This window comes from Oncorhynchus mykiss, chromosome 15 (genome assembly GCF_057628025.1).
Source record: "Oncorhynchus mykiss isolate SJ-2025 chromosome 15, ASM5762802v1, whole genome shotgun sequence".
In the NCBI taxonomy this organism is placed as follows: domain Eukaryota; kingdom Metazoa; phylum Chordata; class Actinopteri; order Salmoniformes; family Salmonidae; genus Oncorhynchus; species Oncorhynchus mykiss.
In genome coordinates, this window is record NC_143036.1 from 16614524 (window position 1) to 16633329 (window position 18806).

General features: G+C 44.9%; 1 protein-coding gene across 5 annotated transcripts in view; it reads right to left on the reverse strand.

The window, feature by feature from the left end:
- LOC110490929 (brefeldin A-inhibited guanine nucleotide-exchange protein 1) overlaps window positions 1-15430 on the reverse strand; it is a 99901-nt gene extending 84471 nt beyond the window's left edge. For all 5 annotated transcript variants that reach the window (XM_036943873.2, XM_036943872.2, XM_036943871.2 and 2 more), the window contains exon 1: window positions 15087-15430. In XM_036943873.2, the coding sequence (XP_036799768.1) occupies window positions 15087-15210 (124 nt within the window). In that variant the 5' untranslated portion in view covers window positions 15211-15430. The remainder of the gene's footprint in view (window positions 1-15086) is intronic.
- Window positions 15431-18806: the final 3376 nt, after the last annotated feature.

Sequence of the window (18806 nt, forward strand, 5' to 3'; positions counted from 1 at the left end):
TCAGTCAATCAGTCCCTCCCTCCCTGATGCTCCTCTCTGTCCATCTCTTCAGTCAGGGTGATGTATGGTAACTCGCTAGCTTTGTATTAGCCCGCCTCAGATGCACACAGTTGGCAGGACCTGCTAAATATGTGTGTCGTAACTCTTCCTACACCCTATAAGGAGGAGGAAGAGGAGGAGAATATTACCTCCGTTCCTCTCAGCTGTTTGTTAGCTGGTCAAATAAAATGTATTCATCTCCTGTCCTTAGATTGAATGAGCCGTTAGCATGGATCACTGATGTATTATGGATGTTTGGGGTATCAGTGTAACAAAATATATTGGCTTGTGCGATAGAGAAAACCCCCACATTGAGGTACAGTATTAGTACAGCTTATTTTGCTCTTAACTTGGTTCTTTCTAGAGAAAAGTGTTAGTTCATGTAATTTTCAGGTCCGGTTTGGGCTGTATGAGAGTGAATTTCTCCCTGCTGACGGTGTGTGTAGCAGTGAACCTGCTGGTTTAGAGCTGAGCTGAGCTAAGCTGCCTGTTTGCACACAGCCTGGTGGAGCCGAGACAGGAGGGCACCATGGGGTCTGCTCTCAAACTACTAGTCTGTCTGCCTGTGGCACAATTCAAGGAATATTCATCTATTTCCTGCCTATATCAACAGTTAGAAACCAATAGAAAAAGAGAGCTCCTGTCCTCAGTCTCCTCTCCTCTCCCCTCTTTTCTCCTCTCTCCTCCCCTGATCTTCTCCTCAGTCTCCCCTCCCCTCCCCCCCATCCCCTTCTCTCCTCTCCCCTTTCCTCTACTCATTCTCCTCTAGCCCAGGACCCAGCTTATGCTCCTCACTGATGGAGAGCCAGCGAGCAAACCAAATTAAACTCACCACATTCACACTAAACAATAATACCCTGCAGCAAGCCAGGCTTGGCCAGACTCCATTACCCAACACACACACACACACAGGCCCACACTTATGTCCGTGTGTTCCAAGTTTTGAACAATTTACTCTATCCTTATTTTAAATTGCAGCAAAAAAAACAACGGCGCACACACAGACACACCGATCTGTCCATTTCCTGAGAAACAGCCTGAGGAGAGCAAATCTATTGCTGTGAATATTTCCAGAAGTCTCAACGTAATGGGAACATAAGAGATGGCTGAAGGCTGCTGTCTCCTCACTCATTTGCTCTCTTTCATCCACAGTGATGCTCTGGCAGCTCTAGCACCGGCTCTCTGGTGTCTCAGCTTCACACAGCTAGGTTTTCTAAATCTGTCTGGCTAGGCGTAAACCACTTGGTTATTGAATTTCTGTTCCTTAATGTTGGGAATATGATGAAAAATATCCTAGTTACTAATTGAATACATAGCCTTAGCCTATGAACCACCATGCAGTATTTGATGGTGCTAACTAAGTAGAATTCACAATAATAGATTGCTGAAAGCTAATAGGAATAATTTGATCACTTAGGCTAAATACTTGTTACTCTAAACCCCATAGCTTTTATCCACTTAATTACTCCTTCATGACATAATGAAGCTAACAGAAAGTATCCCAATGAGGATCTGGTATAGTTGGTATAACCAGTTGTAGGCCTATGTATCATTTGTGCACTATGGAGCAACTCTCTACCCCTTTGTTTTGAGCGAGAGCGAGACTGCAGTGTTTACTGGTCAATAGGGAGTCACATTAAAAAGCTTAACAAATTGGACCCATTATTGGGAGAGCATGTGTTCAGTGAGCCTAATGAGCAGAAGTGTACTGCTCCCAGTGGATGGTACCCCTAATGACGACGTGGCCGTCACAGTGCCCATATTTATGTCAACACCGTACGACTTCTATACTACAGAGTGTTTAAACGTAGGCCCATAGACCTATACTTCCTGTCAATGTACAATAGGTTAGATGTCTTTTCAGTGGTGTTCTTTGCTATCTAAGACTTGTGGCCTTGGTAAAGTGCCTTGTGTCATAATGAGTCATGTCCAGTTATTTCTTGAACGCAACCTGAGACAATCAGCCCACTTTATATTTGGTTTAAACTTAAATCTTACAGTCTGGCAAAAACATCCCACTTTGATGAAGACGTATCCCCACATTGGCAGATGGTCCAGTTAAAACAGCTCTGTCCTGAAAGCCTGCTTCACCACATTCGATACACACAGATCGTTGTAAGCTCTTAGACTCAGTGCATGAATTATGCATCGCAATACCCCACACTTGTTTAGAACAACCTTTTGAGTAAAAGTAAAGGAAACACACTGTTATTTTGCCATTTCGAAAAATACCAAGTCATTGGACGAATGATGATTTTGTTAGAATGCGTCAGAGCCACCTGGAAAGCTGAAATTGATAAAAGGAATGAGTTTGCCACAGTCTAAGCATCATGTTATCTTCAAAATAAAACGCTTTAGAATCTCACTCAGGATTCAGATATCATCCGTGAGATTCCATTGACTGACTGAGGACCACATACAGCTGTACCCACCATGTGTGGTTGTGTTTGGCAAAACTAATGACTACAGTAAGTGGGACAATAATGGGCCATAACAGCTGTTTAAAAAAACGTCTCAAAAGGCCCCTTAATAAGGAGTTCTGTTCTGTTATCAGAACCTATAAACTATCACAAAGAAAGTCACACACTCCATGTATAAACTCCCACCAATTAAATGGGTATTTACCAACGCTTCGGCATCACTGTGCCTTCCTCAGGGTTATCAGAGCACGCATTGTTCCTGAAAAGTACACAATATATTCTGCTCATACTTGCCCAGCAAATGTTTTTTCTCCAAGAGGAAGAAACATAGTTATCTCCATCCACAATCAGGAGGAAAACAGTTTACCATAGTAGGTGCTCCATGACTTTGTTCGTGTCAACCTTACTTTTGGGGAAGGTTAATAAACAGCATATTACAGCATATTACAATTTAATTTCAAGCCTCTTTTCTGCATCAACTGAAATTAATGAGGTCTACTATGGGTCAGTCCACATTGTTTAATTTAAAACGGCATTTGTAGTTACTGTGCAAGTTACAGTAGATACAGTCTTGATTCAGTAACATTAAAACAGCATTCTAGGCTTTTACCTGTACAGTACAGAATATCCAGCCAGTGTACATGAGGGAAACAATGGGAGCTCTGTCTCTAGTGCATAAATGGCATACTCTCAAAGGGCAAACAACGTAGTACCAAGCAGTACTGTCCCCCAAGCTGACCAAGCTACAATAATTAAACTAGCAAACAACGTAGTACCAAACAGTACTGTCCCCCAAGCTCACCAAGCTACAATAATTAAACTAGCAAACAACGTAGTACCAAACAGTACTGTCCCCCAAGCTGACCAAGCTACAATAATTAAACTAGCAAACAACGTAGTACCAAACAGTACTGTCCCCCAAGCTGACCAAGCTACAATAATTAAACTAGCAAACAACGTAGTACCAAACAGTACTGTCCCCCAAGCTGACCAAGCTACAATAATTAAACTAGCAAACAACGTAGTACCAAACAGTACTGTCCCCCAAGCTGACCAAGCTACAATAATTAAACTAGCAAACAACGTAGTACCAAACAGTACTGTCCCCCAAGCTGACCAAGCTACAATAATTAAACTAGCAAACAACGTAGTACCAAACAGTACTGTCCCCCAAGCTGACCAAGCTACAATAATTGAACTAGCAAACAATGTAGTACCAAACAGTACTGTCCCCCAAGCTACAATAATTAAACTAGCAAACAACGTAGTACCAAACAGTACTGTCCCCCAAGCTGACCAAGCTACAATAATTGAACTAGCAAACAACAAACGTTTTGATTGTAGTGCCTGACACATCAGGTGACTGGCGGTGACTTATCCTAGATATGACCAATTACATTAGATCTAGACCCCGTGGTATAATATATACTGTGGACCGACTGATACATTCCCACAGCAGGCCCGTGTGTGTGTGTGTGTGTGTGTGTGTGTGTGTGTGTGTGTGTGTGAACTGAATGTATTCACAGGCTGCTGTGAGAGCAGAGGACTGTGGAATAAGAGAAATGTGTTTCGACCCTACTGGACTCTGTGACCGTTGGAAAAGCCCTGACATCGTTGCAGCTGGTCACTCCCTCCCTCTATCCTGATAACTTGTGATACACATTGGTTACCTTTAAAAAAAATGTATTTAACCTTTATTTAACTAGGGAAGTCAGTTAAGAACAAATTCTTATTTACAATGACGGCCTACCCTGGCCAGAACTGGGCAATGCTGGGCCAATTTTGCGCCGCCCTAAGGGACTTCCAATCACGGCCATTTGTGAAACAGTCTGGAATCGAACCAGGGTCTGTAGTGACGCCTCTAGCACTGAGATGCAGTGCCTTAGACCGCTGCGTCACTCGGGAGCCCACTTGGAAGTCAGTCCAGCGTTAGTAAACGATTTAATCATCATGAATGAAATGAATCATAACCTCATTCTCGGAATAGGTGGGCAGCGCCAGGCGCCCGCCCCCTACTCTGTGGTCCAAGATGAATGTATTCCTGCTTCCGTCACTGTTCTGCCTCTTTGTGACAATGTGAGAACCCAAGCTGCTACAGGATGTTTTCCTGAACAAGAGCAAAAGTCCACAGTGAAAGTGAGAACATACTCGATCTGACAACTTAGTTTTTCAATAGAACAAATGTCATGTATTGGATAGTGTTACAAGAAAGATCACAAACCTACAAGAAGAGGGCTGAATATCAACAACACATGCAACATCCTTGAACAACACTAGAGATTAGTGGTCGACCGATTAATCGGAATGGCCGATTAATTAGGGACGATTTCAAGTTCTCATAACAATTGGAAATCTGTATTTTTGGGCGCCGATTTAAAAAACAAACATTTTCAATGATGGCCTAGGAACGGTGGGTTAACTGCGTCGTTCAGGGGCAGAACGACAGAATTTCACCTTGTCAGCTCGGGGGTTCCAATCTTGCAACCTTACAGTTAACTAGTCCAACGCAATAACAACCTGCCTCTCTCTCGTTGCACTCCACAAGGAGACTGCCTGTTACGCAAATGCAGTAAGCCAAGGTAAGTTGCTAGCTAGCATTAAACTCATCTTATAAAAAAAAAATCAATCATAAATCACTAGTTAACTACACATGGTTGATGATATTACTAGATATTAGCGGTGGTAGGCAGTAGCAGGCGCGTAAACATTCATTCAAACTGTACTTTAATGCGTTTTGCTAGCAGCTCTTCATTGTGCGTCAAGCATTGCTCCGTTTATGACTTCAAGCCTATCAACTCCCGAGATGAGGCTGGTGTAACCGAAGTGAAATGGCTAGCTAGTTAGCGCGCACTAATAGCGTTTCAAATGTCACTAGCTCTGAGCCTTCTAGTAGTTGTTCCCCTTGCTCTGCATGGGTAACGCTGCTTCGAGGGTGGCAGTTGTCGTTGTGTTCCTGGTTCGAGTCGTTGTGTTCCTGGTTCGAGCCCAGGGAGGAGCGAGGAGAGGGACGGAAGCTATACTGTTACACTGGCAATACTAAAGTGCATATAAGAACATCCAATAGTCAAAGGTTAATGAAATACAAATGGTACAGAGGGAAATAGTCCTATAATAACTACAACTTAAAACTTCTTACCTGGGAATATTGAAGACTCATGTTAAAAGGAACCACCAGCTTTCATATGTTCTCATGTTCTGAGCAAGGAACTGAAACGTTAGCTTTCTTACATGGCACTGTAACGGTTTTCTATATGAGAAGGAGAGTCGGACCAAAATGCGGCGTGTCTATTGCAATCCATGTTTAATGAAGGAACACACTAAACACAAACACTACCAAAACAATAAACTTAACGAAAACCGAAACAGCCTATACTTGTGTAACCTAACACAGAACAATTACATCAGGACACTAAGGACAATCACCCACCACAAACTCAAAGAATATGGCTGCCTAAATATGGTTCCCAATCAGAGACAACGATAAACACCTGCCTCTGATTGAGAACCACTTCAGACAGCCATAGACTTAGCTAGAACACCCCACTAGCTACAATCCCCACACATACACACCACATACAAAAACCCATGCCACACCCTGGCCGGACCAAATAAATAAAGATAAACACAAAATACTTTGACCAGGGTGTGACAGAACCCCCCCCCTAAGGTGCGGACTCCCGAACGCACCTCAAAACAATAGGGAGGGTCCGGGTGGGCGTCTGTCCATGGTGGCGGCTCCGGCGCGGGACGTGGACCCCACTCAATCAAAGTCTTAGTCCCTTCTCCTCGCGTCCCTGGATAGTCCACCCTCGCCGCCGACCATGGCCTAGTAGTCCTCACCCAGAACCCCACTGGACTGAGGAGCAGATCGGGACTGAGGGGCAGCTCGGGACTGAGGCAGCTCGGGACTGAGGGGAAGCTCAGGAGTGAGAGGAAGCTCAGGAGTGAGAGGAAGCTCAGGCAGGTTGATGAATCTACCTGGCTGGCTGGTGGTTTCGGCAGATCCTGGCTGACTGGCAGATCCTGGCTGACTGGCAGATCTGGAAGAGTCTGGTCGACTGGCAGATCTTGAAGAGTCTGGTCGACTGGCAGATCTTGAAGAGTCTGGTCGACTGGCAGATCTGGAAGAGTCTGGTCGACTGGCAGATCTGGAAGAGTCTGGTCGACTGGCGGATCTGGAAGATTCTGGTCGACTGGCGGATCTGGAAGATTCTGGTCGACTGGCAGATCTGGAAGAGTCTGGTCGACTGGCAGATCTGGAAGAGTCTGGTCGACTGGCAGATCTGGGAGAGTCTGGTCGACTGGCAGATCTGGGAGAGTCTGGTCGACTGGCAGATCTGGAAGAGTCTGGTCGACTGGCAGATCTGGAAGAGTCTGGTCGACTGGCAGATCTGGCTGCTCCATGCTGACTGGCTGCTCCATGATGACTGGCAGCTCTGGCTGCTCCATGCTGACTGGCTGCTCCATGCTGACTGGCAGCTCTGGCTGCTCCATGCTGACTGGCTGCTCCATGCTGACTGGCTGCTCCATGCTGACTGGCAGTTCTGGCTGCTCCATGCTGACTGGCTGCTCCATGCTGACTGGCAGCTCTGGCTGCTCCATGCTGACTGGCTGCTCTGGCTGCTCCATGCTGACTGGCTGCTCCATGCTGACTGGCTGCTCCATGCTGACTGGCGGCCCTGGCTGCTCCATGCTGACTGGCGGCCCTGGCTGCTCCATGCTGACTGGCGGCCCTGGCTGCTCCATGCTGACTGGCGGCCCTGGCTGCTCCATGCTAACTGGCAGCTCTGGCGGCTCCTTGCAGACTGGCAGCTCTGGCGGCTCCTTGCAGACTGGCAGCTTTGGCGGCATCCTGCAGACAGGCAGCTCTGGCGGCTCCTTGCAGACTGGCAGCTCCTTACAGACTGGCAGCTCTATGCAGACTGGCAGCTCCTTGCAGACTGGCAGCTCCTTGCAGACTGGCAGCTCTATGCTAACTGGCAGCTCTATGCTAACTGGCAGCTCTATGCTAACTGGCAGCTCTATGCTAACTGGCAGCTCTATGCTAACTGGCAACTCTGAACAGGCGGGAGACTCCGACAGCGCTGGAGAGGAGGAGGGCTCCGACAGCGCTGGACAGGCGAGGCGCACTATAGGCCTGATGCGTGGTGCTGGCACTGGTGGTACTGGGCCGAGGACACGCACAGGAAGCCTGGTGCGGGGAGCTGCTACCGGAGGGCTGGGGTGTGGAGGTGGCACAGGATGGGTTAGACCGTGAAGGCGTACTGGAGATCTTGAGAGCGGTGCTGGCACAGGACGTGCAAGGCTAGGGAGGTGCACAGGAGGCCTGGTACGTGAGACTGGCACCATCTTAACCAGCCGACTAACACGCACCTCAGGACGAGTATGGAGCGCTGACCCAGGTGCCATCAAATCCCCGACACGCTCCGTCGGGCGAATTCCATGTTTAAAACACCAACACAGCAACTCCCTCATTTCTCTCTCCTCCAATTTCCCCATTAACTCCTTCACAGTCTCTGTTTCGCTCACCTCCAACACCGGCTCTGGTCTCCTCCTTGGCTCCTCACGATAAACAGGGAGAGTTGGCTCAGGTCTGGCTCCTGACTCTGCCACACTCTCCCTGAGCCCCCCCCCAAGAAATTCTTGGGGCTGACTATGGGGCCTCCGTCCGCGCCGCCTTGCTTGCTTCGCAAACTCCATTCTCCTATATCCTTCCGCGCACTGCTCCATCGAATCCCAGGCGGGCTCCGGCACTCTCCCTGGGTCGACCGCCCACCTGTCTATCTCCTCCCAAGAAGTATAGTCCATACTGTACTCCACTTTGGGCTGTTCTTGCCTGTTGACACGCTGCTTGGTCCCTTTGTGGTGGGTGATTCTGTAACGGTTTTCTATATGAGAAGGAGAGTCGGACCAAAATGCGGCGTGTCTATTGCAATCCATGTTTAATGAAGGAACACACTAAACACAAACACTACCAAAACAATAAACTTAACGAAAACCGAAACAGCCTATACTTGTGTAACCTAACACAGAACAATTACATCAGGACACTAAGGACAATCACCCACCACAAACTCAAAGAATATGGCTGCCTAAATATGGTTCCCAATCAGAGACAACGATAAACACCTGCCTCTGATTGAGAACCACTTCAGACAGCCATAGACTTAGCTAGAACACCCCACTAGCTACAATCCCCACACATACACACCACATACAAAAACCCATGCCACACCCTGGCCGGACCAAATAAATAAAGATAAACACAAAATACTTTGACCAGGGTGTGACAGGCACATATTGCACTTTTACTTTCTTCTCTTACACTTAGTTTTTGCATTATTTAAAACAAATTGAACATGTTTCATTTTTTACTTGAGTCTAAATTGATTTTATTGATGTATTATATTAAGTTAAAATAAGTGTTCATTCAGTATTGTTGTAATTGTCATTATTACAAATAAATGTAAAAATAATCAGCCGATTAAATCGGTATTGGCTTTTTTGGTCCTCCAATAATCGGTATCGGCGTTGAAAAATCATAATCAGTCGACCTCTACTAGAGATGATACAACATCCTTGGTCAAAGTGACAAAAATAACTACAGTATTATTAGATTGATGACGTGTCTCCACTCTTAGAAAAAAAGGTGCCATCTAGAACCTGAAATGATTCTTTGGCTGTCCCTCATAGTAGAACCCTTTGAAGAACCCTTTTTGGTTCCAGGTAGAACCCTTTTGGGATCCTTTTAGGGGTAGTGGCTTGGGGGTAGGGGACTAGGAGTAGTGGGTAGGGGACTAGGGGTAGGGGACTAGGGGTAGTGGGTAGGGGACTAGGGGTAGTGGGTAAGGGACTAGGGGTAGTGGACTAAGGGTAGTGGGTAGGTGACTAGGGGTAGTGGGTAGGGGCCTAGGGGTAGTGGGTAGGTGCTAGGGGTAGTGGGTAAGGTGCTAGGGGTAGTGGGTAAGGTGCTAGGGGTAGTGGGTAGGTGACTAGGGGTAGTGGGTAGGTGACTAGGGGTAGTGGGTAGGTGCTAGGGGTAGTGGGTAGGTGCTAGGGGTAGTGGGTAAGGTGCTAGGGGTAGTGGGTAGGTGCTAGGGGTAGTGGGTAGGTGACTAGGGGTAGTGGGTAGGTGACTAGGGGTAGTGGGTAGTGGGTAGGGGACTAGGGGTAGGGGACTAGGGGTAGTGGGTAGGGGACTAGGGGTAGTGGGTAGGGGACTAGGGGTAGTGGGTAGGTGACTAGGGGTAGTGGGTAGGTGCTAGGGGTAGTGGGTAGGTGCTAGGGGTAGTGGGTAGGTGCTAGGGGTAGTGGGTAAGGTGCTAGGGGTAGTGGGTAGGTGCTAGGGGTAGTGGGTAGGTGACTAGGGGTAGTGGGTAGGTGACTAGGGGTAGTGGGTAGGTGACATGGGGTAGAGGGTAGGTGACATGGGGTAGTGGGTAGGTGACTAGGGGTAGTGGGTAGGTGACTAGGGGTAGTGGGTAGCGGACTAGGGGTAGTGGGTAGGGGACTAGGGGTAGTGGGTAGGGGACTAGGGGTAGTGGGTAGGTCACTAGGGGTAGTGGGTAGGGGACTAGGGGTAGTGGGTAGGGGACTATGGGTAGGGTATAGGGGTAGTGGGTAGAGGCTTGGGGGTAGGGGACTAGGGGCAGTGGATAGGGGACTAGGGGTAGTAGGTAGGGAGCGAGGGGTAGTTGGTAGGGGACTCGAGGTAATGGGTAGGCATGTGGGGTAGCTGGTAGTGGATAGGGGACTTAGGGGTTGTCTTGGAAGGATTACAAGGTGTCCCAAAGAGGAGGACGGTGAGGACTAAATGTATCCCAATCAGAGGGACTGTCAGTGAGTAGTGCCTCAAGGTAAGAGGGAAGATTGCGTAAGTCTCTGAGTATACTGGGTGACCCAGTTGTTTAGACAGGCAGTGGTTACTGAGTTTCTCAGTGTCTTTGGATGAGTGGCAATCACACTCTACATCCACACCTCCAATAAGTACAAGATCCAAGCTTTTGAATAAAATCACAGCTGGTTATCATGAAAAATACTAATTCAGGTACAAGAAAAAAGAAAATCACCTTTAGAATCGTGCCTAATAAGGATAGCATCCTGTAGTTTCTGCCACGACATAGTATGGGTGTTTTTTCATATTGATAATAGGTATGAGGAAGCATTATGTTAAACTCACTGCTCTTAAAACACCCACACTGTGATGCTCTGACTAATCTGGGCTATTCAGTTTATGAATGCAGAGGGAGCTTCATTCCTACTACAGACTCTCTGCCGATCTAGGATAATCTCACAACACAAACCCAGGAAGTACATAGCCTAATGCTAACATAAACACAGTAGCCTATGTAACACAATGGGGAAAAACTACAGAAATGTGTAATCAAATATTTCTACATCAAAAGAGTACGTTTTACTGAACATGCTAACATGTAGCCACTCAATTGTGTTACTAACAGTGTAATAACATAATAGCAGTGCGTATTGGCTCGGCCCACCCCTCCTGCGCAGTGACTGAGTGACTCATTGCAAGCCAACAGAAAAGGTCTGCGGGCAGCTGAGCAAAAATGGAGGAAAACTACTCTAAACTTCCATAGGACCTATTTATTATTCTTCCACTCCTCTCTACTTTCTCTTCCTCTGTATCCTTTGAAAAGAAGGTTGATGACATCCACTCCTCATTCACTCAGCCTATTGAGTCCACTGAGTGTGCTGCCTCTGACCAACACTCTCGCTACCTTACCTCTCTCATTGATCTTCTTGACCCTAACCAGTCAGGCTTCAAGACAGGTCACTCAACCGAGACTGCTCTCCTGTGTGTGACGGAGGCTCTCAGTACTGCCAAAGCTGACTCTCTCTCCCCTGTTCTCATCCTCCTAGATCTGCCTTTGACACCGTGAACCATCAGATCCTCCTCTCCACCCTCTCAGGGCTGGGCGTCTGAGGCCCCTCCTACCAGGTGACATGGAGAGGATCTGTAGCTGCACCACATGCTCTCACTACTGGTGTTCCCCAGGGCTCGGTTCTAGACCCTCTCCTCTCCTCTCAAGTCACTCGGCTACGTCATATCCTGACATGGTCTCTCCTATCATTGCTATGCGGATGACACTCAACTACTTATCTCCTTCCCACCACCCAGGTGGCGACACACATCTCTGCGTGCCTGGCAGATATCTCAGCTTGGATGTCGGCCCACCACTTCAAGCTCCACCTCAACAAGACGGAGCTTGTCTTCCTCCCGGGGAAGGCCTGTCCGCTCCAAGGCCTCTCCACACGGTTGACAACTCCACTGTGTCCCCCTTCCGGATTACAAAGAACCTTGCTCACGGCAAGACCCTCTCAATCTCTGCAAACATCAAAGCAGTGACGCGCTCCTGCAGGTTCATGCTCTACAACATCTGTAGAGTACAACCCTACCTCACACAGGAAGCAGTGCAGGTCCTAATCCAGGCACTTGTCATCTCTCGTCTGGACTACTGCAACTCTCTGTTGGCTGGGTTTCCCTCTTGTGCCATCAAACCCCTGCAACCTATCCAGAATGCTGCAGCCCACCTGGTTTTCAACCTTCCCAAGTTCTCAGATGTCACCCTGCTCTTCCACAGACTCCACTGACTTCCAGTTGGAGCTCGCATCCACTACAAGACCATGGTGCTTACCTACAGAACAGCAAGACGAACTGCCCCTCCCTACCTTCAGGCTCTGTACAAACCCTACACCCTAACCCGAGTACACCTCTGGTCTCTTTGCCCTCCCACTCCTAAGGGAGGGCAGCTCCCACTCATCCCAGTCAAAGCTCTTCTCTGTCCTGGCACCCCAGTGGAGGAACCAGCTTGTTATTTGCTGCATGTGCCGAATACAACAGGTGTAGTAGACCTTACAGTGAAATGCTGAATACAACAGGTGTAGTAGACCTTACAGTGAAATGCTGAATACAACAGGTGTAGTAGACCTTACAGTGAAATGCTGAATACATCAGGTGTAGTAGACCTTACAGTGAAATGCTGAATACAACAGGTGTAGTAGACCTTACAGTGAAATGCTGAATACAACAGGTGTAGTAGACCTTACAGTGAAATGCTGAATACATCAGGTGTAGTAGACCTTACAGTGAAATGCTGAATACAACAGGTGTAGTAGACCTTACAGTGAAATGCTGAATACATCAGGTGTAGTAGACCTTACAGTGAAATGCTGAATACAACAGGTGTAGTAGACCTTACAGTGAAATGCTGAATACATCAGGTGTAGTAGACCTTACAGTGAAATGCTGAATACAACAGGTGTAGTAGACTTTACAGTGAAATGCTGAATAGAACAGGTGTAGTAGACCTTACAGTGAAATGCTGAATACAACAGGTGTAGTAGACCTTACAGTGAAATGCTGAATACAACAGGTGTAGTAGACCTTACAGTGAAATGCTGAATACAACAGGTGTAGTGGACCTTACAGTGAAATGCTGAATACATCAGGTGTAGTAGACCTTACAGTGAAATGCTGAATACAACAGGTGTAGTAGACCTTACAGTGAAATGCTGAATACAACAGGTGTAGTAGACCTTACAGTGAAATGATGAATACAACAGGTGTAGTAGACCTTACAGTGAAATGCTGAATACATCAGGTGTAGTAGACCTTACAGTGAAATGCTGAATACAACAGGTGTAGTAGACCTTACAGTGAAATGCTGAATACAACAGGTGTAGTGGACCTTACAGTGAAATGATGAATACAACAGGTGTAGTAGACCTTACAGTGAAATGATGAATACAACAGGTGTAGTAGACCTTACAGTGAAATGCTGAATACAACAGGTGTAGTAGACCTTACAGTGAAATGCTGAATACAACAGGTGTAGTAGACCTTACAGTGAAATGCTGAATACAACAGGTGTAGTAGACCTTACAGTGAAATGCTGAATACAACAGGTGTAGTAGACCTTACAGTGAAATGCTGAATACAACAGGTGTAGTAGACCTCACAGTGAAATGATGAATACAACAGGTGTAGTAGACCTTACAGTGAAATGCTGAATACAACAGGTGTAGTAGACCTTACAGTGAAATGCTGAATACAACAGGTGTAGTAGACCTTACAGTGAAATGCTTACTTTACAAGCCCTTAATAAGAGCATCTGCTGAATGACTAAAATGTCAATGTAATGTAGTAATGTGCATTTGTTATCCCCCAAAACAGTGGAGAGACATGTACAGTAAAATGAAGATAAGCTAGACTCACTGGCTGCTCAACAACAAAGGTGGGCTGTGGGGTCATTGTTTCACCAGCAGTGTCAGATTACTGGAGTAGCAGAACAGAGAGTAACTTGTTCCAAGCCGTTTGCCAACTTGACCAAAAACACATAAATGGACCCGAAATGACTACACAGGGAAAAACAAAACCTGTCCTGACATTTTTCATGACAGATGAAAATTATTAATGTGAAGTTCAGATGGGCCCTTCCTCTTTCTAAATTCAACAAGGCATAGGACCACTGGAAATAGGCTATAGTGTGAAGACGCGTTTCAGCTAAATGCCGCTAAATGCACCTGGTGCGAATGATACATCGGCCACTTTCCCGATGCGCATGTATTTTTGGGGACAACCCAAGACATAAACGCCGATCCGGGTCTCCAAAGACATCACAGTAGCCAACATTCACTGCCAAGCTCGGCTACTTGTTTTTCTTTCAACGCCACTCCCTCTACGGTTTCGACTAGAAGGGATACAGTTTATGTCAGAATTGACAATAATTGACTTCGTAGCAGGTTAGGAAAATTTACGTAGCAGGTTAGGATAATTGGGTTAAGGTTAGGAAAAGAGTCAAGATTTGGTAAAATGCAAAAACATTTCAACTTTAAACGTCAATTTGACATAAACTGTATCCCGTCAGCCGTGACCCCCCTCTCCAGGCACGCAGGACAGTCTGGGTTTCTAGAGCAGAGTAGACAGACTGTTTCGTATAACCCACACAGACGATCCCATCAGAAAAAAAAGTTAAAGTAATGTGGCAAAATGATTTGCACATATCAGTCTAACAATTTAAAATCGGGTCTTCTTCTTGCAGGAATAATTGTATAGGCTACGAATTGATGTAGCCTGCAGCCTATGACCTGCAGACAAATGCAGCAGCAATTCCATAATGTTTTATAATTGGAAATAATAACAGTGACAGTTTGCTTTCAGTTAATAGCTAATTATTTATACAGCACGGTATTGTCAGTTGCGTGCGTAATAAACTAGTGTAGCAGTTTGCAACTGTCAAAGGAGGCACACACCCCTGTCATTTGCACCATTTCCGTATCCACACAGTAACTAAGCGATGATTATCCGAGAGCCTATAATGCCACCTCGATAGTTGTATATTCAACAACTATCTACCGTCCTTCACCTGAATAAAACCTAAAATATTGAGCGAAAATACATATCAACTGTAGCTGCATTGTTGCCAATAGATTCTAGAACGACTTTGTTGCGACAATGTAGCCCAAGGAGTCATATACTTTCGCGAACCTTGGGGCTGGCGACAACGTAGCAGCCGAAAACATAGTAGACAGTATTAACCAGAGATGCATGACGTTGTTAAATCAATTACAAACTAAGACTGTGATCATGTCAGAAATAAAACTTACCGAGTGCCACCTCGCAGGCTTTTCGCAATTGCGAATGGTGAGCCTTTTTAACCTCTTTGTCGGCCAGGATCTTCTCCAAAGCTCTGGTTAAAAACATGTTTTTCGTCTTTTTGCCTTCATACATGGCGCGCCGGAATTGGGGCGAGGAGTAGTACCTGTCCCAAGGGCAGCAGCCGTTCCAGACCGATGTGTTCTATTCGAGAGGACAGCGGCAGTGGCCCTAACATACAGACATAAATAAAGACAGAAGGTGGGGTAAATCCCTCAGATTGCCATTAGCAACCTGCCTAGCTGCGCCATGTTGGAAGGAAGCGACGTCACGCACGTTAAAAAACGGCCGCAGTGAGGCAGCAGGGTGTGTGTGTGCGTGTACTATAGAAATAATCTACCTAATCATGATTATATTACATTAATTTAAAAAATATTGTGGGAGCAAAGCAATCCCCTTCCTGCCTTTTCAAACTAATGCACATGTAAAATAATGAGATGATGCATAAAACTGGTCACTTTAATAATGTTTACATAGTCAATGCCAGTCCGACATTGCTCGTCGTAATATTTATATATTTCTTAATTCATTTATTTTACTTTTAGATGTGTGTGTATTTTTGTGAATTGTTAGATACTACGGCACTGTTGGAGCTAGGAACACAAGCATTTCGCTACACCCGCAATAACATCTGTCAAATACAGTACCAGTCAAAAATTTGGACACACCTACTCATTCAAGGGGTTTTCTTTATTTTGACTATTTTCTACATTGTAGAATAATAGTGAAGTCATCAAAACTATAAAATAGCACACATGGAATCATTTAGTAACCAAAAGAGTGTTAAACAAATCAAAATCTATTTTATATTTGAGATTCTTCAAAGTAGCCACCCTTTGCCTTGATGACAGCTTTGCACACTCTTGGCATTCTCTCAACCAACTTCACCTGTAATGCTTTTTCAACAGTCTTGAAGGAGCTCCCACATATAATGATTACTTGTTGGGGTCACTCAGTACTTGTTGGGGTCCAACTCATCCCAAACCATCTCAATTGTGTTGAGGTCGGGTGATTGTGGAGGCCAGGTCATTTGATGTAGCACTACATCACTCTTCTTCTTGGTCAAAGAACCACACAAGAAGGCTTTAAATTATCAGAGTCAGGATCAACAAAATATTGAATCTAACAAACTCTACTGTGTTTCTAACTAATTACACTGAGTATAACTAGTGTAATTGATGTGATATTAAATAACTCATTATACTGTGTATAACTAGCGTAATGGATGTGATATTAAATAACTCATTATACTGTGTATAACTAGCGTAATGGATGTGATATTAAACAACTCATTATACTGTGTATAACTAGCATAATGGATGTGATATTGAACAAAATACTAGACCTGTTTGTTCCTTTGTCTGGTACCTGCAATCAATCTGTTTTTCACCCAAGGTAGGGTGATACTGCACTCTTGAAAGTGAGCCATGATGTTGTTCACTTGTAGAAAAACGAAAGGTAACCCAAACTGCAGCGTCAGCAAAGGAAGAGGATCTATGAAAGAGAGTACTTGATTAACACTTGAGGCTAAAAGCCACTAAAGTGCCAGTATTGAAAGATCCTCGTACCATACCATTCTGTGTCTTAGTTCAAACAACATGAAATGTACAGCATATGGTGGTAGCAAAGCATTTTTCTCAATACAGGAACATCCCCTGCCAATTTTGAAGATGAATATCTATCTCTGTGTCTTGGTTGCTTATCCAGAACCATTATTAGTACTTTACACCCAAGTTGGAGGGAGAATCCTGATACATTCTTACCAGTCTCCCACACTGTCTCACACGGCAGGTAACCTAGTGGTTAGAGCGTTGGACTAGTAACCGGAAGGTTGCAAGATTGAATTCCCGAGCTGACAAGGTAAACATCTGTCATTCTGCCCATAAACAAGGCAGTTAACCCACTGTTCTTAGGCCATCATTGAAAATAAGAATTTGTTCTTAACTGACTTGCCTAGTTAAATAAAGGTAAAATAAACACACGCAGTCGCTTACACCCACACAGGATTGATTGATGTCTAAGAGACAGACAGCACAAGGATCTTTCTTCATTAGTTATTTAGTGTTGTGATCAAGGGAGTTTTGGGTGGCAGGGGGAGAAGAAATTAGAAAAAACCTAACTGTGACCCATCTGGTACCAAGTCATCATTGTCATCCACATCAAATTGTAACAGTAATTGATCCACATTGATCTTTGTCAATTGGGAGAGTGGGCAGCAATCATGATAACTGTTTGCATAAATACGCAATGATTGGACTAAACAGGGTGATATACAGTATGAGTGTGTTGTCGCAGGGCCCAGAAACACGGCACGCCATGTTAGAATGAAATAGGAAATAGCAGACTGCTTCACTGCATTTGCTACACTACCTACCACACATGATATTACACTCCTCCCACTGGGCAAAAACTGGTTGAATTAAAAACTAGGCCCCTTTTTTCTCAATTTCCACCTGAATGACGTGCCCAACGCAAACTGCCTGCTGCTCAGGTCCTGAAGCCAAGATATGCATATAATTGTTACCATTGGGGAAAAAAACACTTTGATGTTTGTATAAATGTGAAAATAAATGTAGGAAAGAGGTCATATTGAAAATGAGCTCCCTGGATGCAATTCCCATGGCTTCCACATGGTGTCAGCAGTCTATGTTCAAGGTTACAGGCTTGTAACTTCAAAAACAAATAAGAAATATCAGTTTAGGTACAGTGACACAGTCTTGGAAATTCGTGTTTACGCGCCATGAAGACAGGACACATCTGCTAAAATCGGTTTCCTATTGAACATACTTCTTTCCGTAAGAAATATTTTAGTTTGATTACATTTTAGGGTATCTAAAGAGTGAATAGAAATTTATTTTGACTTGTTGAAACAAAGTTTTGGGGTAGATTTTCAGATTTCTTTCTCTGCATGTTGAACGAGTGGATTACTCAAATCGATGGTGCCAACTAAATCGACTTTTTGGGACATAAAGAAGGATTTTATCTAACAAAACAACACTACATGTTATAGCTGGGACCCTTTGGATGACAAATCAGAGGAAGATTTTCAAAAAGTAAGTGAATATTTAATCGTTATTTGTGAATGTATGAAACCTGTGCCGGTGGAAAAATATTTTGATGTGGGCGCCGTCCTCAAACAATCGCATGGCAGGTTTTCGCTGTAATATCTACTGTAAATCGGACAACACAGTTAGATTAACAAGAATTTAAGGTTGCAGCCAATATAAGACACATTTGTACCTAAATGTTTAATATCCATAATTTTGACAATTATTTATTTGAATTGCGCGCCCTCCAGTTTCACCAGAAGTTGTCCCGCTAGCGGGATGCCTATTCCTAAATTAACGTTGTTTCCACATAATTTCAACCCCATAAATCGATGTGATGCATTGAATCCACGTGGAAAACTTATTGAATTTGCAAAAAGTCATCAACATAAGGGCATTTTGTATTTTTTCACCCAACGTTTAACATAAATCCAATAAATGACATGGTGACAATTTTTGTTGATTTCACGTTGCATTCACGTTAGTTGACAACTCAACCAAATGTCAATCAAAACTAGACGTTGAACTGATGTTTGTGTCCAGTGGGCTGTTACTGTAAAACGATGCTATTGTAATGTTTGTAATGATAGTGATGTCAAAGAAAACATCCACGTGACAACCTCA